Here is a 24,128-nt window from a genome sequence, read left to right as displayed (position 1 = left end):
ATTTGTATAAGGCTATGGGCCTGAAATAATGACATGCTTAAAGGTGAGAATCTTGGAAAAAATACCTGGAGTGGTAGCAGAGTATCTACTGTCGGGCACCTAAAATTTTCACTTAAAATTCTTGAATAAGATGAACTAACTTCTTCATAATTGATTGAGATGGCTACATTTGCTATGATGTCTCTCACAAGAAATCTGGTTGGGTCTTAATCTTCAATCAGTGCGGTGGTATCCTTTGGAAGATAGAGTGTTTTCTGCTGAGTAACTGCATGCTGTAGTCTGGTTCAGATGCTCTTAACTGGCTTTTTTGCGTTTTCTCTCCTTTGTCTAACTTAAGTAATAAGCTAACTTGCATGAAAATTAGCAGAAGTGGGGTCTAGTATTATTATTGTCAAGTTTTGGAGGTATAGAAAAGGGAGTGTTTTTGGCTCAGAAAATGTGCCCCACTTGAATGAGTACAGGTTGTTTATGCAGTCATTCAAATTGGAAAAATATTCATCATCATCACATTTATAGTGCTGCAGCGCATCTGAAGTCAGTCTCTCCTCCCCTTAAGAGGACGAAAAAATAAATAAAAAACCCCCAAGCCTTTCAGATTATATCATGTAACAAGTGTTTCCATCTTAGTGTATGCTAATAGCATATGTCGTCCTTGATGTTTGAAACTGCAGCACCAGATTGTTGATATGAAAAGTCAGTTTTAGAAACTTTATGCAAGCCATTTTTAAACTAATCAAAACAGATATTTAATAGTTCAAACTTCTTATTAACAGTTATCCCGACTTTGATAAGTAATATCTTCAAGCTATTTAACTTTCACTGTCTGTTGAAATGCTTCATGCCAGATGAATTTGACTGTTTTCAAAGTTAAGTACGCAGTTATTTGTGTCCCAAGGCTGTTCTGCCAGGAGAACCTTTAAATACAAAGAAAATCTGCAAATACATTTGAAAAGCATAGACGAAAAAGGCCCAAAGTTGGTTCAATTGATTCAGCATCTTTGGCCCCAAGTGGGACTTTGAGATCCTGGGAACTGATTGTTAGAATAAATGCAGTATTCAAAAAATCTGAGGTGGGGCAGTAGAGGTTTTTAAAGATGTTATCATTACTAGAATCTCTCATTCTTGTTAATCATTAAGTGGGATGGGGTGGCCTCATGCTTCTAACTGAGCATCTTCCCATAGCAAAACAGATGTAAGGTTTCAACTTTATGAACTAATTCAGTTTTACATTTGACATGATATTGTGCAGCAGGGAGAGAGGGAAGAAACTGTACTCACTTCTGGGCCTACAGCTGTTTTTTCCTTTCTTCCCAAGCCTGTTTGTTTCATGCTCTTCAATCTTTTTCCTTAAGTCTCTCTATTTCCTGTGCATTTTATACTTAAACATTGTAAAGGGAGATGCTCTAATGTGTATTGTGATGTGGCTGCCTTCTCTAGCTAAATATCTTTTGGTTGTCTCAAATCTCCTTTATTGATTCTATTAAATGGCTTTAAATAAGTCATTTAATAAATAACTATATGGGTGCCTTATGTGTGTATGTTTGTTTGTTTGTTTGTTTTTTGGTGGGGGTGGAGTGCAGGGCATGGAGAGGAATAGAATAAGACATCTTGCACAGAATTGTAAAGTAAAGTTTGAATGCTTCTAATTTTGTCATATTTTCATTTCAAAAATGTCTTTCTAGGAGCCTGACAGTGTGGATGTCCAGCTTTGTTGCTATTCTAGCCTTGATGTACACAGAAACTTTCCTCCCCACCATGCTCTCTCCTGGTTCCAGCCAGGGCAGGATCAGTGCATGATGTCTGTGGGATGAAAGGTTTTGACTCTGTTTATAAGGCACAGTTAGACATCAGCATAGGACAAAAGGTCACCTGTATAGGAGACAAGTCTTGGGTATTCTGATTGGGTCACAGAGCAAATTGCATGAGCAAAGAATTATCAAAGCAGCTATTGTAATATCTAGTGCTTATATAATCATTTTGGGTGTCCTGAGATTAAGCCACAGAAAGCCTGCAGCTCTGCTCGTTCTTTTGTAAGCATCACGAAGCGGTGGAAAAGCTTCATTTTCTTCTGATCTGTATTCTCTACTCCTGGGATTCTGTGAATCCCTTCAATTGCATCCGAGTAGTTCAGCTAGGAGGTAATAAAGATGTATCTAATGGATTTTGGCAGCATGTCCTGGCATTCTTCTTGCCAGGAGAATTCAAACAGAATTCTTCAGACTGTGGCAAATCTGACCATTTATGACAGTGAGGAAAAATACTGTATTTTTGTCAACATGCTCATCTAGTGAACTATAAAATATGGACATGGTTATTGGTGATGCTTGTGGCAGGAAAGAGAGTGTGTGGGTAGCCTAGGACAGAGTGGAGGTAAGTAGGTATGGTAAAGCAGAGCGGAAGGGTATTGGTGCTTGTAGAGATAGGAGGGGAGAAATTTTCAGTAGACTTCTTCGTCTATACTTAAATTTCTATGCCTTTGCCTATATTAAAATTAAGACAAGGTCAAGTATTATGCTAAAGTGCGCTAAGGGGGTCTGTAACGTTTAGACTTCCGAGTTCAATTCCTTAATTCTCCATATTTAGTTTAGGTCCTATACGTATGCATGTAGCTTTTTCATTTTGTGTGCAACACTTTGTGCCAACTGATTGTTATGGACCAAGTAGTGTCAACCTGGCAGTGGATAGACAATCTAGGCAGTAAAACTTTGCCATCAAGTTGTTTGATTCTTGTATGGAGTTTTTGGAACTTGGGCTTTTGACAATTTTTTTTTTTTAACTTCTTCTTTATTTTCCCCCTCAAGGACTGGAATCTTCCAAAAATGTGTTTCGGAAGCTGGTGATGTATGGTTCTGAGTGTGTAGCTATCATGAAACATGGCACATGTATTGTGTAGCAAGCTGTGCAGGTAGGACATGGGCACATAGCTGCCGCTCTTTGACTTGTAGTGCTGTTGCCCACTCTTCACCGCAAGGCTGCGTGCGAGATGCCCATGGAGAGCAAGCTGCAAACAAGGCAGTGTCTGTTCCGTGCGGTTACAGTAGGGAAGAGGCTTCATGCTGCAGTGGTCAGTTTTGTGTTCAAGCTGCTGAGGTAGTAGTAAAAGGAGCTGTACAGATCAAAGGCAGCTGGCTATAAAGCATTGGCTATTGCAGATTTGGAGTACTTGCTCATGGGTATTTTTTGGTTTATTTGCATGAAAACATAGAAATTCAGCTTCTAAAGTTGAAATTGTACTAATCGCTCAACTTTGTTTTACTCCGTTGACAGTAAACTTGTTCCCTTACTTCCTCCCAATTTTGCCAAACCTGTTTTCTTGGTCTTATTTGACCATTTCCTAATTTGTTTTTGTCCTGGTGGTGTTGATGATCTCCACCTCATGGAGAGATCTGCTTTCTTTCTCTTTGTCTCTTGCAGAAGGTAAAGCTCGCTCAAATTTGTACTTGTCCTCTGAGGAGAATGCTTTCCTTCAGGGTTGCATTGGTTTTGCTTTGTTTTTGGTTACTGAAAGTTTAAGCCACCACATAGATGGTGAGTTTTGGCTCTTAAAATCAGAGTTTCTGGAGAAGCTGCAAACAGATGAGTGTGTGTGTGTGGTGTGGTGTGTTTTTTTTTTTTGTTTGTTTGTTTTTGTTTTTTTTTTTTTTTTAAAAAAAACCTACCTATTACAGTTTTTATTGGGGATCTGTTAGAAACAAAGAATTTGTGTCAGTTCACTCTGGGTAGAAATAAGTTGGTGGTTGGAAAATGTATTCTTTCCCTTTGAAGAAGAGATAGAAGAACTCCTAAAAATGCTCTTAAACATTTTTTCATTTTTATTTCCATTGTTGCTAACTGCATTTGTATTAGCACTAGTGTACCAGAACTGTATACTGAGGCTCTTGTAGAGTAAGCTTAAGTGTAGCAGCTTTTTCATAAGCAGGAATAAGTTCTGTAGAGATGAACGCAAGGTTTTGCTATAGGATCTGACCCGGCAGAGAAATTTTGTGACATTACACTACTGTGTGGAAGATTGAGTGCATGCAAAGATTATTCTTCCTTTTCCCCTTCTTTCCAATTCTTGGATTAAATGGGAAAATATCTGTCAACAAATAGAGACAAAAATTAATTTGGTATTCTGCAGCTCTATTACAATATTAAATTTTGATGTTTATATGCACAAGCTCTCTACTAACACAAATCTTTCCTCTGACTGAGATGGCTTAAATATCTCTAGGCCTTTTCTAAGTTGAGCTATTGCTGGCTGACTATCCAGTTTAGACTGTTCTTTTATTAAATACAAATTGATTCAGAGTTTCTGAATTCTGTGGCTTTGATAATCTCCATATTTGCAACCAGAAAAAATAAACTGCTGCAGTACTGACTGAATTACACAACAGAACTTAATGTAGCAATAAACTGTAGCGATTTAGCTGTTTTTTTTTTTTTTTTTTTTTTTTTTTTTAAAAAAAGAGATGGAGATTAAAACTTTGAAAATGCTTTGATGTTTAGAACAGCTGAAGTGCCAAGTTGTGGCATTCTGCTGCTGGGAGCATTCCCCCTGTCAGTGATGACTTCATGGTGAGCAATATCCTGATAAAAGCTTCTGTTGGACCAGTTCAGACAGATCACGAAGTTTCATAGGTCTGGAAGGGTAACACGCTTGCTTTCTCATGGAGTTCTCTGAATTACACTATGATCTGTGCTTGTAAATAAAATTTCTAAGAGATCGTTTTTTAAGATAAGCTGTTACTGATCTTTCCAGAGAAGAGATGAATAGTTGCCCTTGACAAAGTTTTTCAGTGCTGATGAGAATGTTAAACTACGAAGAAGCAAGAGGATTAAATGTCTTCTACTTTTCTTGATTTATTTTGAATCAGGATGTAAGACTTGCAGGATACCTATATGCTCTATGCTCTGTGTGTGTGTGTGTGTGTGTACCAAAATAGTCCAAAGAGTGAAACAACTTCCTGTATGCTTTCTAAAGTAGGATAGACAAAGCAGTGAGAAGGCAGAGTTAAAAAAGGGATGCTTTCAAACAGCATTATAATTGTTTCAGGTAATTCCTTTAGTTTGCTTCCCCTGCCTGCAGCTTCTGCAGCTTTAGAGGAGAAGAGTAGGAGAGTGAGGCTTTTACTGTCTTAATAGCCACCCTCTTAACCAGCTCTTAACACTTCAATCCAGTTTAGGCTTAGTCAGTTGTCCTGTTGACTTGGTTACCAAGCCATCTGCCAGCAGTACCTGTGGTTTCCAGTAGTTTTGGGTAATGTCCTCTTTGGTATTTCAGTTTAGACTTTCCATGGCCTAGAAGACTGAGATTCTGTCTGTGATATAGGCCAATTCACTATGCTTTTCCTTAAAGCATTGGTGTAAGGCCTCAGAACAAGATCCTGAGCTTTGTCTTGACGGCCTCTTTAGTTTCCTTTTCCCTGCCAGACCAAGCAGAAGTTCTCTGCAGTCTCAAGTTTTGATTTCAGCTGACCTTTTTAAACAAGGGGAGAAGGGGAGACTGTTGAGTTTTTGCAACTCATAGTGTTTTCATGCCATCACCAGATTGTGTGCTCCAGACCTGACAAAAACACTAGTATGTATTTAAATAATACCTTAAACTGTGTTTGATCTGACATTCCCAGAATGTCTCCTCAAGTTGTTATCTCTTTTGCACATATATCATCCAGTCCTCTCACTGAATGGAAGCCAGTAGTTAAGGATGCTGCTTTCCTGCGTTGGGGTCATTGCATTCACATTGGATCATCCTAACAACCTGGGGCGTTTTTCTAGTGAGCACCACAAATCTCTCTTGAGAGGCAAATAGGTGATCCCCTCTCATCTGGGAACTTGTAAATTTTTGGTTTGAGACACTGAATATTCTAACTGTTAAGTAGTGGGTTCAGTCCCCACTAATTCTGAAGTAAAGATAGTTTATTAGCTTTTCTCTTCCTCTTTGTGCCAAGATTTTCTGATACCTTTCTAGAGGAGGTTATAGGCATATGTGTATAGCCTCAGTAGTCTAGTAAGTCTTAACTTTCAAACTCCTAGCAACCTGTTTTATTGCGTCTGTGAATGTGGTCTTCTAGAATGCCCCAGCTTTGTCTCGGCTAAAACACTAGGTGGGGTCTGAGCCCTTCAAATATGTAAGGGGAAGCTGGCTTCTCCCTAGTGGGGCAAATCCCAAGGGGTGCTATAATCTTCAGATGACTGCTTGTAAGTTCAGAGGATAAGTGGGTAACTCCCTCTTTCTTGTTCACTGCTTTCTGTGGAGTCCATAGCTTGAGTGTATTTATGGCCCACTTTGATAATATCTCTGCAGTATCCATACCTCCGTGCTTCTTAGTGTAGAGCACATACACTAATCTTGCAGTGGTTAAGACATTGTTCCACCCTAGTAATGGCAGAATAGGCACAAGTACTGTTCTGTTGCAAATAAATCTGGGAAGAAAGCATGCAGAAGGTTGTTGGGAATTTTTTGTTTTGGTGGAGTTGGAAGTGGGGGGTCAGCAATCTGATGTGGTGTGGGCAGAAACAAATCTGATGGTGGCTCTCAGATGAGACACTGTCTAAAGTTAGCTGGTGTGAGTGGAGGTGTGAACAGTCATAAAAGACTAACCTTTTCAGTGACTGCAGTCTTCTGATACTTGCAGTCAATGCCCCAGTACTTTCTTCCTCATCTTAGCCCAGGTAACCGGACTGTCATATTGCAGAACTGAAAGGGAGGGAGTGTTCTGTGAACTGTGACTTCAGTAAGGAGCAGGGCTGGAGCTGGATCTTCTCTGCTTCTGCATGTTTGTGCCCAGGAAGGGAGAATGTGTCCTTGTGCCACTGTATATCTACACAAATCCGACATCTTGGGGTACTTGAACTGATCTCTAACATGGCTTTTAATCAAATGTGTCTGCTGAAAATAACACTTTTGCTGGTAGTCAGGTACCTCATGTGATGCCTTGATTTCTTTCTTATTTGGCGATTTCTTCTTTTCCTTCTATTGTGGGGCTCTCACCTTTTGGCTTTCTGTTCTTACTCGGACCTAGTCATCCTGATTCAGAAATTATCATTTCTTGAAAGATTTGGAGAATTTAATGCTTAACCTAAAGCCCTGTTTCCAATAGAGGTTTGGATCAGATGGTCTCCAGAGGTGTCTTCTGGCCTAGGCTTTTTCAGTTGAACCCTTCATCAAAAAGGTCCTAGGTTTGAAGATGAGCTTGTCTCAGCAAGCTGTTAAACTTGTCCCCTCAATAGCTTGTCGTTAGTAATGATGCTGCTTTTGAGTCTGAAGAAACTTTATGTTGGAACAGGTGTTAGAAATAACTTTCCTTACCACCTAACGTGCTCTTTTTCTAAGGAACTTCTTGATTCTTGCTTGTTTGTCTTCCCTGCACTTTGGTAACGCTGCTATTCTGGGAGGCTGCAGAATCGTTTTTGCTTTGAAGGGTTTCATAATTGTACTAAATCTGAATAGTGGGTGGTTTTTGTTTTTTTCTCTTTTTCCTTCCTTCTTTCCTTTCTTCCTTTCTTGGTAATACAAAAAAGCCCAAGCAAGCCTAATATGCAAGTAGATGGAATGTCATGCAATTGCTATATTGAAATAAAATCAATCTAATAAGTCACCTTTGAGTTCTCCATCTCTGTGCAGTGTAGTAGGTAAACTTGTACTAGCATATCTTGAAGTCACATAGACAGCTTGTGACTCTTGATGAGGAGAAGATGGAAATGAAAAATAAGAGGGAGCTTGCTATCCTTTTGTAGGAAGAAGAAAACCAACTTACTATTCTTTAATGCTATTGTCTTCATGTAACTGAGCAACAGGCTGTGCATAAAGGCCAATACAATCCAGCAACCTTATTGTTTAGCTTATGGAAAACACTCTGCTGTTCATGTATGGAAGCTTTCCCTTGAATTAAAGGGAGGGAAGAGAAGAATTCAGGAGATGCGGTCATAGAAAACTTTGTAGGAAATCTCCAACTTGCTCAGCCTGGTCTCTAAATGATTCTAAGAATTATTTCTACTAGCAGAAGGGACAGTGACCTCCTAAACTGAGAATACAAGCTTTGCCTGCATGAAGCTCTGACATAAAAGCTCAAATAAGTTTAGAAGGTGAAGGTTGCAGTGGAAAACGAGTGGGATAGAGGGAGTAACTACTGGGCTGAGAGAGTACAGTGAGGAAGATGTATGCAAAAATCAGCTACACAAGACTACTTAAAAAAAATGTTAAAAAAAAAAAACAAACAGTCTGTTTCTTAATACTGAATTTGCATCAAATGGTGAAATGGTAGAAGTAGAGTGGGGACATGCAAGTGCTTGCTTCCAGGGCAAGAAAATGCTTCCAGGTAAACAGAAGAACTTTAAGCTCTGAACAAAAATGAGTTGCAGCTATGAAATTGGTTTAAAATAAACTAAAGCAGCTACAAAGCAGTTCAGCGGTTATTGAGTCACAGCAGCAAGTTCTTCAGTTTAGCTGCGTTTAAAGTCTCAAGCCCTTAAATGTGTATTGTGCACTTCTACATTGAGAATAGTTCTTCTACCTTAATTGATTTGATTCCTTACAGATGTGGTTTGTCAAGAAAATTGTTATCTAAATGGAAGTGACAGAATACAGATCTAAAATCTTAGATTTAATGCTTTCTTATAAGTATGGTAAAACATATCTGAGTCCTGGTGGTAGGATATCTAACTTACTGAAAGAAAAGGTCTTAAAACTACAAGACATTTGAACATCCTTCTGTCTTCTATTCCTTCTCTCTCTCTCTTTGCTTAAGATTGACTTAGGGGCACTAAGGCCTTGCACTTTTGAGAGGCTGGATCACGGCTGCAGTGCCAGGTGCGTCTTTGGATCAAGGTACAAAAGAGAACAAAAATGAATCCAGTTTAGTTTGGCCCCAGTAAGGTGACTGTCATGGTAGTGGAGTATTGCAGGTCCCTACATAGCCTACACAAGTCCCTTATGCTTTAGGGGACACTTCATGATCGTGAAAGGTGATACAAGTTTGTTCTACAGTTCTGTTACTTCCTTCTGTTGCCTTCAGGAAAGTGTCAGTCGCTTCCCATCAGCTTTTCCAGGAGAGAAGAGGTTAATGAAAGTCTTCTGCTGTAGACTAGGGGAAGGGATCGTATCTCCTGTTCTTGTGGAACCTCCCCAAGTACTGGGTTAGCTCTGCAACTTGTAAAAGTTGAAATAGGTGTGTTCGTTAGGTCTTAGTGTGATGGAGCTGAACTCATGTTGTTTCTCTTTACAATACCAAAGACAGCTCTTTGGTAATGGCAACCAAGACAAGTGGCTGCTACATCTCTAGAGCTATAGGATGTCTTCAAAAATATAAAGTAGACTTTTTTTTTTTTAAGTGCTAGTTTACAGAGTTGATTCTTGCTCACAAGGAGAGATCTGTGGGTGTTTGCATTGGCATTGTTAAGAATATGGAGTTGTACATGTTGAAGTGGCTTGTTTCCGAGAGGAGGAAAAAAAAAAAAACACTAGTAGGAGTTCTGTATTTATACTTCTCAAATCTCAAAGCCCCTCAACTGAAGCACAGAGGAGATCTGCTGTACCTTTTTTTTTTTTTTTTTTTTTTTTTTTTTTTTTTTGGCAGGAGGAGTTGAGGGGTCTGGAGGAAGCTTGCAATGTAGTTGAAGAAACAGATTCCTAAAATGTGACAGGGCTGAATTGGTGCAGGTGGCTGGCCTACTGGGCCGTGCAGCTCCTTGCGTTTTGGTATCTAGAGACTGCGTGTTACGGGGCAATGAACCAATCCAGCATTGCATGTAAGGGCAAATTGAGTGTGCGTTGAGTGTTTTAGCATAGTATGTTGAGAAATCTGAATATAGGAGATGATCTTGACTGGTTCCTTACAGCATCGTGAGGATCCCATGGTACTAATCCTACGTGGGAAAGCCCACAGCAGTAGAGCGCCAGAGTGAGTGCTGCTCTTTGCAGGTAGTATCCTTGCGCAATGCACGTCCTTTTTGTGGCGAGTGTACTGGGATGACACACAGTTGGGTCTCCAAATAACAATGCTAAAGTTCTCCTACCTATTCTAGATTATGTGACAACAACTTTTTTTCACAGTTGTTGCCACTCATCAGGTTCTGTTTTACAAGGAGGCAGTAACTTCAGATGTACTTGATGTGATATAACAACTTTTTCTTGGCATGAGGTGATCAAATCGATTTATGCAAACACTTTATTGCATGACTGGTATTTTGACTTTAGTACTCAGAGTACTAAAGAGATGAAGGGAAAATGTACAACAGTGCCTGATGGTGCCTGTGCTGCAGATAGCACTGGCACCTCAGTCAGCTTTTGGTGGTTAATGGTGTGCTGGTTGTCTCGCATCTGTGCTGTCCCTGCGCAGGCTGACTCGTGTGGCGCGCTGGCAAGCTGGTGGTGCCTGCAGGCCTCGCGAAGCCAACGGCTTTCTGTGCTGTGCTCTGAAGAAGCAAGATGCCCCCATCCTGAGAGAATGGAAGCAACTTTGCTGCCTAACTTGTTTAATTCCTGCCTGGAGCTCACTAAAATATTTCTAGTAGGCTAGCAGCCAAGAACTTTTAGTACTTGGTGGTATCATTACAGTGTATTGTCCTAGGTATGTAGTACAACCAAATCAGCTTATAGGTCTGATTTCTTATGGCCTACAATAAAATAGAACAGCTTAAGATACGGTATGTGTGTTGTTTTGTTGCTTTGGTTTTTCTCTCCTTTTCAGTAAGCCCTGTCAGAGGAATAGACAACCACGGTCAAAGCGTTGTCTGGCTGTAGTGACAGTGCCAGGATTGCAGAGTTATTTCATTGGTGGCATTGAAAATTGAATTGAGCCTTAGTTATTTATCTGCAGCCGAAGTAGCGTTTAAAAATTCCTGGCAAACTTATTTCTTACTGTGCTGTAGAGATTACAGATAGAGCGTGAGCAGGCAGACTATTGTATTAAAATAAATAAAGAGAAATTCCCCCCCCCCCCCCCCCCCCCCCGTGTGACTTCTTTGACCTGCAAATATCCTTTCTTTCTTCTTTTCAAAAGTGATTTCACACATAATTAACAACAAAAAGGATTTGTTTATCGTTAGGTCTCTTGCTCTGTTTTTTGTTTAGAAACAGCAATTTAGCCCAAAATGCAGAGATTCTGTCTTCACTGGGATGTTGAGAGGCTCAGATTTGAAAAGTGTGTGGTTGTTATGGTTTTGTTCCGTAAATGACTAGCCAAACAGTATCTGTAGACTTCTAGGATTCTCACATCAATTTTGTGAAATATTCCAAAAGTAGTAGTGCAAGGCCATTGTATTGACTTCTTGCAGTAATTGTGCAAGTTTATTGTTTTAGACTGAAGAATTAATGAGCTTTTTCCCTGCTAATTAAACACCTATGTGTGTGAAGAAATTTTTTATTCTAAGCTACATCCCTTGTGCTGAATGATTATGCCTTTATTTTCCCTTTTATTTACACAGATAAAAGTTGTGCAAATCTGACGAAAGAAGCTGCTTTGAAAGTACAATAGTTAGGTTATTTGTCTAATCTTTTGTACACTGGCAATTCCTGAAATAGATTGTAATCTCTCTCAGTGAATGTTGAAGTACTATTAGTTCTATATCAAGCATTGAATTTTAGGAATTAATGTGTTTCTTATCAGTGTTGACAAATAGTTTCTCTTACATTGTGTTGATCTGGTCTTTCAGATAAAATAATTACAGAAATCTGCCAGGAAAGAAGCAGTATAATATATGCAATTTATATACTTACAAGCTCCTGATTGCTGTAGACTACTGAGATAAATACCCTTCATAGGAATCTTGCTCTGTAAAGAAGGATTTGAAGTTTTGTAGATGTGGGGTTTTTTTGTTTGTTTTTTTCCCAAGCTGTAGCATTCACATTTACCTTTGGGGCATGAAGACTCACAGTTATATCATGTCTCATGTGACTCTGTTTTTCTTTTCTTTCAGTGAATGATAGTGTCTAGAAAGGGTATGTCCCTTCAGGAGAGAGGTGCCAATGTCCAACCGGCCTAATAACAATCCAGGGGGGTCACTGCGACGTTCACAGAGGAACACTGCTGGGGCCCAGCCACAAGACGACGCAGTAGGAGGAAGGTATGATTGTTATCTACAAGTTTATTTAATGTCTAAAAGACAAAGCTGACAAAATATAGGTAGAGAACAAAACTTTCTTCCTTGAAATCCTAGCACTGAAACTTTGGTAAAGCCATTTTTTTCCTGTGAATTCTGACTGTAGTGTTATTTCATGGGCTGAAAACTTGGTTAACTCTATGATGTGTATTCAGCTAGAATAGACCTAACAGATCTGTGACTGTGACTATATCACACAAGTTATAGGTAACTACAAATTTTCTTCCCTACTCAATAACCAATATTTAAAAGGAGGGGAGAAAAATGTGGTCTGTGAAATACCAGGGAAAATCTGCCCCCTCACTCCATCCTGCTGTGGAAGACTGGATAACTAGCTTCCCTCTGCTCCCTTGCCCTGCATGTTAAGTGTATTTAGCTTTTGAATAATTCAAGAATAAGATGCTTGTCATGTCTTAATATATTTATACTAGTGAGCAAGTGGATCCAACTGTATTTTCCCTATTTTTTTTCTGTAAACAGTTGCATTAGAACTGCAAAACAAAGTACATCTTGAAACTTCTATTATGGATGCTGGTTGTATAAACACTGATATGCCAATTCATGAAATAAGGTTCTTCATGTAATTGTGTGAGCCTGTGTGGATGCGTTTTTTTCCCTAGTTTATTTAAAATAATAGTTTACCGAAGCAAGATGATGGTATTATTACAAATGGTATCTGCCTGTATTATTTCTATTTCCTCCAAGGTATTACATGTGGAGTTGTTTGACTATGTGCGTTTAGGACTTGGTCTTCTGGTAGTAAAGTATTGACTACAATGTTGTAGGCGAATAACACACAGTTTTTTCTATGAAGGATTCAAACTCAGGAGGTGTATTTCTTACTAATCTAAAGTGTATAAAAACTCCTTGAAATGCATAAAGGTAGATATGGGTCCTTAATGCCAGTTACTTTGCTTTAGAGATCTGTGTTGTGGGTGTATAGGTGGCAGGAGATGAAATTCAGCCACTTCATTAAATCTCTCTCTCTCTCTCTCTCTCTCTCTCTCTCTCTCTCTCTCTCCCCCCCTCTGTATATATATGTATATATATATTTTTAGGCCAGTATCTTAGAGAGATTTAAGTGGTAATGAGAGTCTGTAGAGATTTGTTGTTTCACATTTAAAATTAGCCACAAAATGTATAGTTTGGGATTTAAGGGGCACACCTTCTAAAGTGTGTTAGAGAAGATTGCTTCCCTTTCGTCATAGATAAGCAATCAACCCTTCCAGCAGGGCAAGTTTCAGTACTGTCCAAACTTGTACACTTCATTACACTTCTATTTGTATGAATGTTGGAAATAAAACAGCTTTTTTCTTAAACCTTTTCCGTGGCTAAGGATTTTAAAAATACAAATTAAAAAGTGACAAGAAGAAAAAAGCTTTTACGTAAGGCATATTGCTTGTGCAGAAACTTCCCATTTAATACTGTGGAGTTTGTTAATTTTGTTTTAAACAAGTGGTTATATAGGCCCCTTTGTAATAGCCATTTTGTTGTACCTGCTCTTGCATGATGTGTGGTATAACTACAGAATCCATGAAGATTTGTGGTGCAGTGCAGCATTATGTATATGCACCCTAACCTTCTGAGATAAAGCAAACATACCTGGGAATGCTTCATCTTATTTTGGGGCATACAAGCATGTGATAATTTTATGTGTAACAGCAGTTAAAACAAACAGTAGCCAGTAATTGGAGTTTACACCAATTTAAGTTCTAAAGATTAGATTTCCAGCTAAAATCTACAAGTACTTTGAAGGATAAGGTTTCTTAATTTAAAATTTCTCAGTTGTCCTGAGACAGCAGTGACCTTTTGAGGATGGTGTGAGGAGAGAAGTCTCCATCCTAGATTCTTTCCAGCTTAGGACCAGCAGAAAGCGTGGAACATGAACTGTTATTGAAGGGTTTTGTCTATAGGATTTTCAACAATGAATATCTGATTCTTGTCAAGAAATCTGTTATAAGAGGTGATGCAAAGCTTATAAATTTGCTGAGCACTTTAATTCTTCAGAGAAGTTTGAGTTAAAATTTTACAAACTTTTGCATTTTTTAATGTATTTTGAAGATTTATGACCTTGCAACTTTAAATTCCTACTTAGGCCACTGACTATTTCCAAGTCATTAGTATTTTACCTCAAATGGGAGGAATTTGAAAGTGGTATTGAGGTACACAAGATCTCTTCTGAAACTGGTGCAGATAATGTCTCTTCAGTTACAAGCAGTGCTTCAGTGTATTGTTGGTGTAGAGGGATGGAAGTGGTCATGTGCACCACAACTAAGTCCTAGTACTGCAAAAACTGTATTTTTTTCCAATTGTATGAAGTGAGTGATACTTATTTTTTATAGTCTTCTCTCCCCCAAAACATGGAAAAAGTATTTAAGTTGGATATGAATTTGACATGAATGACTATCATGCTATTAGTTGTGTATGAATGGCTGATAATTTTGCTAAACTTCCAAGTTTTCATAATACAATAAATACTTATTCCTGTTTGTTTTGGATTGGAGGCTACATGAGAAAACAGGGGTCCTGAAAAAGTGTATGGTGGATACTAATACAAGAACAGGATATGGAATAAATCTTAGGCTGACCTATTTCAAATATTAAAACAAGAATAATGTGTTGGCAGGTATGCCATTTCCATTCTGAAAGAATTTGTTTCAGAACCAGTCCTGATAACGTGTTGTCTTCTACATGAAGCATGTGTCAAAACTAAATCCAATACTTAAATGTAAATCAGATTGTTCATTCTTCTTAGTAGAGTCATGTTTAAAAGTGTTACATTTTAACTTTTCCAAATGACTTTTTTTAAACAATACACTGCACATTCATTTTGTCTATGTAGGCTGAATCCTCTAACCTAGTATTGCTAATTGGACTGTATGAAATAGGGGTCGGAAGAATTTCTGAAGAGTGAAGTTAGCTTGTGATCTGCAGAATTGCTCTTTATCCCACATTTGACAGCTAAAAGTTTTGTTTGTTTGTAAGACTTAATACTTGGAAGAGTTTAATGTCTCACTTTGAGCCACTGATGATATGACTTAGATGAAACGCTTTTCTTTTTGTTAATTAACTAACTTCAAAAGGTTCAAAATGAACTTCAAAAACATATTTTTAGTAAGCTCAAAATAATTCTTTCAGGGAAGTTTCTAGTTATTTCTTCGTGGTTTTTCTAAGAAAAACTAAGGGCTTGCTGTTTCCAAAGGACTCCTTATATAAACACTGAAAAATGGTGTTTTTTGCAAAGCACATTACTGTGAGCTGCGTGTCTGCCTGTGAAATTAAGTGCTTATCAGTGGATAGCTCTGTCCAAGCGAGCGAAGCCCTGGTGCGGGTTGTAAAACCCGTGTCTCAAGTTGTGGAAATGCCCCTCCAAAGCATAGGAAGCCCTTGGTCTCCCTGGACTTGCACCTCTCAATGGAAACGCACGGTCTCAAATAAATACTTATTTCTTCATTCCTCACCATTAGTGAGAATCTGTGATTCTCACAATATTTGTTGCCAGAATATTTGTTCGATTGCAGCCCCTGAGCAAATGACATGTTAACATATTAACAGGGAGCTTGTAACTGGATAACCTGGAGCTAAAAGCCTTGAATTATTGTCATATTGCAGCTAGCTTACAGTACTGCAGTCTTGAAGTAAGCTTCCAGCTGTCTATGTAGTTTTCATAGCACTTTATTTCTCAAACTTTATTCCTGTTTCTAGCTCATCAGACCTGTTTTAGTTGACTTTATGTGCAAGTTAACTCTTAACAAGACCTAAGCAAGATGCCCACAGCCTTAGTACAAGCTGGGTCAATGATATTTGTTAGCTGCAGCAAGATTCCTTTATTTGTACCCTGCAGTCTCTCCAAACTGGCAGGCTGTTTGCTATCATAGAAATCTTGTAGGAGGGGGTGGATATCATCCTCCTTTGGTTTAACTGCTAGGCTGTTTCATTTGCAGGGTTATGCTACTTGGATTCTGATCAGTTCTTACTCTATAGCTAGATTATCATGGAGCTATTTAGAATTGTGCTCTTGCTTGCACATTCTTTTTATTTTTCTCTTTTTTTTTTTTCTTCCTTTTTGTTCCTACCAAGCTTTACTTTTAAGTTACTATTGGAATCCTTAAGAGTCTGGGGAGACTTCTGATGAATAATAGCACTGCCTTTGCTCCTCGGTTACTGATGTGTGGCTAGAAAAAAAAAGTTATTTGAGAAGTTGTGGAACTCTTTAATCCCTTCCACTTGCTCTTTTGAACTGAACTCTTGGATGTTCAGGGTCACAGGTTGGAAAAAGACATTTCAATTTTGCTGTCCCAACCTCCCAAGGTTATGAAGCAGGTGTTTGTGTAGCTCAACTCAAAGGAATAGATATCCAGAATTAATGGCCTATTAATTCTTCAATACTAATCACTGATTTTTGATGCTAATCATGCTTGTTTAACTTTGATACCTTGCTTTTCTCCAGCATTAGAACCAGGATACGTTTGTAGGAGGCTGTGTAAAGGTTTTTGGTACTCAAATGTTCAGTACAAGTGGGATACGTGAGCTGTGAAGTTCTCAAAGTTTATCCAGAGCTCAAGTGAGCAGTCCCTTGTCCTAGCAAGTATTTATACTATGCTGTGTTTTAAATGCTGATGAGCTATCTCTTCCGAGTCTTGCAGATGGTTTTGAAAATAGACATGGAATATGTGAATATGTAACTCTAAATGTATTTATAGTGTAGTAGTATGTTTTCTTTTGCCCTCCAGTCACAAGCTTGTGCAGCAAAACACTACTTTTTGCATGCAGCTAAAAGCTTCTTGAAGAACTTAACCTATGTGAAACAGGTTCCTTTCTCTGACATCACAGGTTTCTTGTCTCATCTGACTTCTTGAGCAGTAACATGCATTTCTGCTTTTCTTTTCCTGAACATGGAACTGGTGGAGTTAGAGAAATAAGATACCTGGCGAAGGCTGAGCCTTCCTACAGAGTGGAAATGTTGTGATCCTATTTAACCATTTGATTCTTCTTAAACTGAAGAGCAAAGAGACTGAGTTTTCTAAACATTTTTAACTGCATTAAGTCTTAATGCATGCAATCTTGAAGTTGATGAGAGTGTGTGTGTGTGTGTATATATATATATATATGTTGTCTAGAACTGTGTCTTACTGTGCTAGCAATATGCTTAGTGTTATCTAGCGAGTTTGTGCAATAGTATGTGAATTTATCTGCACTTCAGGTGGGAGAAAATGTCTGACTTGCTTAAAATGAGTAAATAATAGAGTGCTTTAAAATTAAGTTGCATTGGTAGTGATTTATAACCAAACCAAATGATTCTTCTCAAATATTTCCTTAACATAAGGGATTGTGGGGGAAAAAAAGGAAGTTTAATATTCATAAATATTCCAAAAAAATCCACCTACAAGTCTGTATCTGTATCTCAGAATCCTGATAGCTTTCTGTTTTGACTTTCTGCTGACAGGTCACACTTAGGGCAGGCAAAACATAAGGCACATAGCCCTCCTGAGAGTAGAAAATCTATTTCAAAGACACCCAAAGTGCAGTCTAATACTACTTCTGAGCAGTCCAAGGGACACTTTTCTAAAAGGTAACTGTGCTTCCTATTCATATGTTAACGAGTGTTATCTGCACTTCACAACTGTATTTAATGTGTTTAGTAATACAGAGTTCTTATAAAATGTACATATGAGCAGTAGATTTTTAATTAAACTAGCTGTAGCATTCTGTGAATGTATTTGTGTGTTGCATTTTGTTGGTGCTTGTGCTTGTAGCTCACCAACTTGGAGTGTGGCAGTGAGAGAATGAATTCTGCATAACTAGTCCTGGGCAACTTAGTTTCTGTCTTGCCCCTTGCATGTTGGAGGAGGACTGCCTAAGTAGTTCTGAGTGATATCCTATATTAATTGCAGCCTGTAATCTAAAATTTGCCTGTGTTTGGGGTAGTCATCTTGGTCTTGTCTCTCCTGCCCTTGGCTACTTACACACTGGAACAGTCTTCTGTCATATCAAAGATAATTTTACCTTTTTTGTGTATGGTTAATTACCTTTATTTTGACATAAGATATAAGATTGATAAGACTGCCACTTTTTATTTTATTTTATTTTTTTTTAAACACCTTGAACCAGGATCTAGATAAGACTACTTATGCATTACTGAACACTCCTCGGTCTGTTTCGGAGCTCTATATTCCTAATCACTTAAGTTTCATGACCTGAATTTTTGTTTCTTTGGTCATTTTAAGAAGTTCTACCTTTTTGTGAAAAATGGAAAATAGCAAAACAGATCCAAGTCATCTCATCATCTTTTTCTAGAGAGTAATGTGCCTTTATTTTGCTGCTATTAGGGTTTTCATGATAGCAAAGTGTTGGATCTTTTTGTCGTTGTTTTGCACTGAAAGCTGCAATGTGGCTGTCCTCATTCAAGCATGTTTTTTCTTGTCTTGGTGTAAACTTAATAGTGAGTAAGGCTTGTTACCTGTGGCTTCCCTTATTAGAGAATGCTCACATGTATCTTGCAAAAATGTTATAATAGTATCAGGTTTCTTTATTTTAACACTAATGCTGTTTCTGCTTACCTCTGCAGAGGCTGTAGCTCATCTGCTGTTATAATACCACAACAAGAAGATTCAGAAAGAGTCAGTACTTCAGAAAAGCAAAAAACGGGGCAAGTGCCTAAGAAAGACAATTCTCGAGGAGTTAAACGCAGTGCTAGTCCAGATTACAACAGGACAAATTCTCCTAGCTCTGCTAAAAAACCCAAAGCACTTCAGCACGCTGAAACATCCTTGGAAACTAGCAAGCCACATAGTAAATCTAAGAAGAGACACTTAGACCAAGAACAACCCAAGTGTGCACAATTGCCATCAACAAGCAAGGCTCACACCAGAAAGGGTGGAGCTGCTGGTAGCTCCCGAAGTCAGAAAAGGAAAAGGACAGAGAGCCCGTCTTGTATAAAGAGTGCTTCAGCAGCTGAATCAACTGGCGCTGAAGAGAGGTCAGCAAAACCCTCCAAGCTGGCTTCAAAATCGGTGACCTCAGCCAAAGCTGGGTGTAGCACCATCACTGATTCCTCCTCTTCAGCTTCCACGTCCTCCTCCTCTTCTGCTGTTGCCTCTGCTTCCTCCACTGTTCCTCAGGGTGCAAGAGTAAAACAGGGAAAGGACCAGAATAAGGCTAGACGTTCCCGTTCTGCATCCAGTCCCAGTCCGAGAAGGAGTAGCAGGGATAAAGAACAGAGTAAAACAGGTGGCTCTTCAAAGTTTGACTGGGCTGCTCGCTTCAGCCCGAAAGTTAGCCTGCCTAAAACAAAACTGTCTCTACCAGGCTCTTCCAAGTCAGAGGCATCAAAACCTGGACCTTCAGGACTGCAGGCAAAACTAGCAAGTAAGTTGAAGGTATTTTGCTTGTTTTTGTGGAAGAATAAGCATGGATGTCTGAAAATGAAATCCTCTAAACCAACACATGTGTCACTTTTGGGTTTAGGTAATTCCTAGTGTGTGTTCTACTGAGCCCTTAGGTAAAGCAATGTATGAAAATACAGCTGAAACAAGTGACTTAGTACAGAGTCTGTGCTTTGTAGGTGTAAGTTGCTTCTCTATCTTACACATGAGTTTTCATAATATGTAAGATAGTTGGATGCTGTTGTGATTGGGAAATGTATTTAAAAAGCCCTTAAATCCTGCCCCCCCGCCTTTATTTTTTTCCTGTTATAAATAGCTTTCTGCAATTTTCTATCCCAAAACAAGAGCTATGAATGCTGAAACACAAGTAGAAAAATGTGGTTTCTTGTATGAGGCCTGCTTTTCTACCTCTTTAGTGTGTTTAGGACCTTTGATGTTAATTGAAGATCAGTAATCTTTTAAAACTAGTGCTGCGGTGCCTGGAGGTTTAGTGTCATTTTATCTTTTTAATTGTTATTATAAAACATGTCCTCACTCTGGCACCGAGTTAAACTAGGATGTACTCTGTTTGGATATTCTCATGAAAGGTGTTTCCAGGTAGAGCCTGTGCTCGTTAGTGTGTAGATAGATATGCTTGTAGCCTTCTTCCCTGGAAGAATATATTTGTCTAACTCAGCTCGTAGGAATGCACCATATGCCTTTGTGTACTGCAAGATTTATTTGTAGCATGTGTTCTCTAAAACTTGCTTTAGATTCCTTATCTGCTTACTGCTGCTCCTGTGCTTAGACAGGTTTTTGAGAAGCCTGTCCCAACTCTGGGGTGTGTTTGGAGCTCATAGTAATGCAGGAAATAGGTGAAATAAACAGGAGGAGCTTGATGGCTTCCTGTATAATCAAAATAGCTTTAATTGACCTAACAGGCTTGTTTAGGATGATTTGCATGCCTGGAGTATTGGTTCTAGGGTGACCTAAGCTGGTTCAGGAAGGAAGGGATTGGGGAAGTGGAAAGGGAGAAGTAGAAAGGGGTTGCTCTTGGCTTTGTCTTGTATGCTTCATGATTCAAAACTGGGTGGGTGGTGGATTTGGGATCTCTGACTTGGTGAGGGGGCAGGAACTGGGCAAGAGCAGGGCTGACCAGCAAGTTGTTAGCCAAGTCTGAGTTACAGGTGGCTTTTGGAGAAAAGCACAAGGGAGGAGTAGAAGTTCCCCTGGCAAGTGAGCAATGGTTAGGTAAAGACAGAGGCAGCTTCTGTGACAATTTACATCTGCCAGCAAAAAGGTGAAATAGCACAGCGGGATCCTAAAGTAAACAAATCTAGGTGTCAGCAGCTTGAAAAACAAGCCAAATTTGAGAAGAAAAGCCTAAATTACCCCCACAAGGGGTATCCTGAGAGGCCAGTTTGACTTGCTTTAGTGACTTGAAAGTCAGCTTATGCACAAAAATAGAGAACTAGGTTGGACTAAGACATTCAAGTATGACACAAAGCCAGGAAAGTAGGGTCTATAGGTCCATGCATACATATATATGAGATGTCACTGGGAAGGAGCACTGAAGGTAGTAATAAGCATCGCAGACTTGTTAGAGGTAAAGGAAAGCTGCTTCCTCTAGGTGACATAGCAGTTGGAGAGCAGAAGTACTAACAGTTGGTTCTTGGAAGTCTAAGAGGTCTAATACCTCTTTGGCTGTAGATGACAGCAAAGTTAATCTGATAGCTAGTGTGTCAGTGATATTTGATCCTTTCTTGAAAAAAGATGTTATCTTGCAGTCATATAGCTTCAGTAATTGAAAGCCTGCTGGGGCAGAAATAAGAAATTGTTGTGTTAGACTCTTAAGGAAGAAAGGGTCAGGAACTTATTTTCTGTGTGACACCCCTTGTGAGTAAGGGAGTAGAAGCAGGTAAGTTTTTGCATTGAAAACGATTACAAATGGGCAATTACGATTTTTGAACAAAATCTGAAAGAGCTAAAGTAGCCTATTCCATAGAAGAGAGGAATGAGGAGAAACAGGAGCCTTGCCAGGAGAGTTTCTCATTGAAAGAGAATACCCAGAGGTTCTCGTGTCCTGAGAAAGACTGAACGTTAAGTACAGCCATGGTGACCTCTGAAGTCTTCAGCTACCCCACAATCTAATGTTGGGGCTAACTGAGTGGTGACATTGTTGAGGCTTCTAAATTTGTTGGAAGAGTTAAAATCAGGCTAGACTAAGGATTCCTCATCATTCCTCTCCCCCGCCACCCTTTTTATCTAAATAGGAAGAAATAAAATTTAAATAAGTGGAAGAAAATCATTCTGTACATGTCATGCCTAATTTTGTCAAATACCAGAGTTAGATACGAACTGAGAAACTGCAGCATAGAATTAGAATGCAGGAGTTTTGTGTTGCTATCTTTTAATCTGTCTGCATTTTCATATCCCTTTCTGGAACTGTCTTCTGTAGGGCCTTTCTAAATGTTGCAAATCAGGTCAATTTACTGTTATGCAGCAATATGAAAACAAGCATAATTATGCCTGTGCTCCTATGAAAATCTCTGTGTTTCTGTGGCCTTTAAGCAGATGGAAGCTGTTGGTGATGACTGGGATGATGCTGAGAACAAGTGGCTGCTAGGGATGCTGCTGGTGATAGAAAAGCCTTGGCTGGATACTTGGGAAGGTTTTTGGAGTTGTTGGGGTATATTGGAAAGCTTTGAACATATAGAGTGGATGTATAACTCTGATTTGAAGACGCTTGGAAGGGTTAAGGGCAAGAAGAGTCTGAACATAGCACTCGGTTTGGGCCTGTGAGGGACTGGGATGTGCTATAGCAAAGGTGCCACGTGTGTGTGGTGGCCAGAGACTTAGAGCTGTGCAGTAGTGGAGCCACAGAAGGTGGTCTTGCCCCTTCCCCTTTTCACCCCCTGCCTTATTGCCGGAGGAGGAGGAGGAGAGCAACCCAACACGGAGTCTGGGAGAGTCTGAGCTTCCAGCCCCGACAAATCTCTTTTGGGTTATCTGAACTGTAAACCAAAGGGCTGTTGGTTTTATGGGTAGTTAATCAGACTAATCTTCTTTTCAGTTGGCTGAAAACAGTCATACTGTTAAAGTAAGCAGAAGCAGTGCAGCCACTTTGGGAACTAGTTTCTTTAAAAGGCTTTTTTGCTTTATGAAAGAAACAGTGACCAATAAACAGACTGAAATATGTAGATGTTCTTGGGGCATCTTAATTTTTGTTTCTGTTAGGCTGCAGTGATTCTGGTTTAGCCTGTTTGGGTCTTCTCCTTCAGCTTCATTAGCATGAGTGTTTGGCATGCAAATGGGATGATGTCAGAGTGTAAGCAATATATCCGCTTGCCATAACTAAGGAATCTCATAGCTGTAATTCTGAATTTTCCATCTACATGTTTTGCAGTGGGTGAATATGATTTGCTTAACCCTAACTTGCTTTCAGTTTATCAAAAGTCCAACTCTGCTCCTGTCTCCTAGTCTTTGGAGACTGATCTCTTAATGATAGCTCTGTGCTGGTAGATAACTCCAGAGAAGGACTTCAAAAAGTCCTTGCTGTCTGTGCATGGCAGTATGACTCGTGCTTTCTTTTCTCAAACAGTTAAAGGGCATCTTCAGTCCCATCTGTGAGCACTGTCTTATTTACCACCTCAGGCCAGGGCCGTTTATTTCCCACAACTTTCAGAGGCACAGGAGGTCACGTTGGCAATGTGTTAAGGTGAGCTTTCCAAAAGATGTAGACTTGAGATTGACTTAAACCTTTTTAAACAATATACTTTAAGGACAGAGAGTGTCTTTGAACAGCAGGAAGGCAGGAAACTCTGAAAAAAAATCTTTCATCACTTCCTTTTTAGCCTTTGAAATGAATAGAGGGAGATGCAAGCGCAGATGTGCCTTGGTAGATCCATCAGAGGTAGAGAAGTGCAGTCTTGAGAGAAGAGAAACAAACAAAAGGATGCGATGAGTCAAGTTCTCAACTAGGTAGGAGGAGAAAATCAACTCAAGCTGAGGCACCTTTTAAGTTACACTACAGCTCATCTACTAAGTAGTAACTCCTTAGGCTCTCTAACTCTTCCTGAGGTAACTCTGTTTAAGGGGAAAGCATGATTAATGGAATGCTTTCAGTGAAAAGGGGCAACCCATTTCACAGCTTCCTTGTCCTGCTGCTTCACTATGGCTATACTTGTCTGACCCTTGGTGAGCTGGCTCAGCTCTCCAAACTGGCAGAATGTTAGTTCAACAAAAAAAGGAATAATTTTGTACATCAAAGGGTCAGGCTGAGGGTAGTAAAGCAGCAGTGACTGAACATACACCTGAAGTGCAGTAAGGTATTAAGGTCTGCTGTCCTGTGATACCTTTGCCTTTAGCTTAAATCCGATTTTATTTTTAAGCTAAGCCTATTTTATTTCACTTAAAATAGAAATGTCTCCCTGACTGCTTATTACTTAGCTAGTAGGAACTAATGTAGGGCTTAGGTTCGTTGAGTTTGGAACAGAGTGCCATTGGCTTGGGAACAGTGGTATGTTTACAAAAAGAATTCGCACGTGCGCACCCTTTCCAGTGAGCTCTATTGCAGTGGGGTCATTCTTCTCCTTTCTTTCAAATATAAAGCCAAAGTACCCCTCACTTCTGGAATCTTACTGTCCTGTTCTGCAGAAAAGCAGCACTGGAATTTGTGAGCAC

At 39.3% G+C, this 24,128-nt stretch overlaps 1 protein-coding gene across 7 annotated transcripts in view; it reads left to right on the top strand.

The window, feature by feature from the left end:
- Positions 1 to 24,128, top strand: part of TRIP12 (thyroid hormone receptor interactor 12) — a 71,770-nt gene that overhangs the window by 12,510 nt on the left and 35,132 nt on the right. For 5 of the 7 annotated variants that reach the window (XM_088528537.1, XM_088528535.1, XM_088528532.1 and 2 more), the window contains exons 2-4: positions 11,899 to 12,045; positions 17,528 to 17,653; positions 18,650 to 19,449. In XM_088528537.1, the coding sequence (XP_088384663.1) occupies positions 11,948 to 12,045; positions 17,528 to 17,653; positions 18,650 to 19,449 (1,024 nt within the window). In that variant the 5' untranslated portion in view covers positions 11,899 to 11,947. The remainder of the gene's footprint in view (positions 1 to 11,898; positions 12,046 to 17,527; positions 17,654 to 18,649; positions 19,450 to 24,128) is intronic. The other 2 variants (XM_088528539.1, XM_088528538.1) reach the window with 1 other exon arrangement.

This window comes from Tinamus guttatus, unplaced genomic scaffold, assembly GCF_059628265.1.
Source record: "Tinamus guttatus ecotype Peru unplaced genomic scaffold, ASM5962826v1 Tinamus_guttatus_pri_ptg000311l, whole genome shotgun sequence".
NCBI classification, from domain to species: Eukaryota; Metazoa; Chordata; class Aves; order Tinamiformes; family Tinamidae; genus Tinamus; species Tinamus guttatus.
Note: the sequence above shows the minus strand (reverse complement) of the source record. Positions and strands in the feature narration are given on the sequence as shown.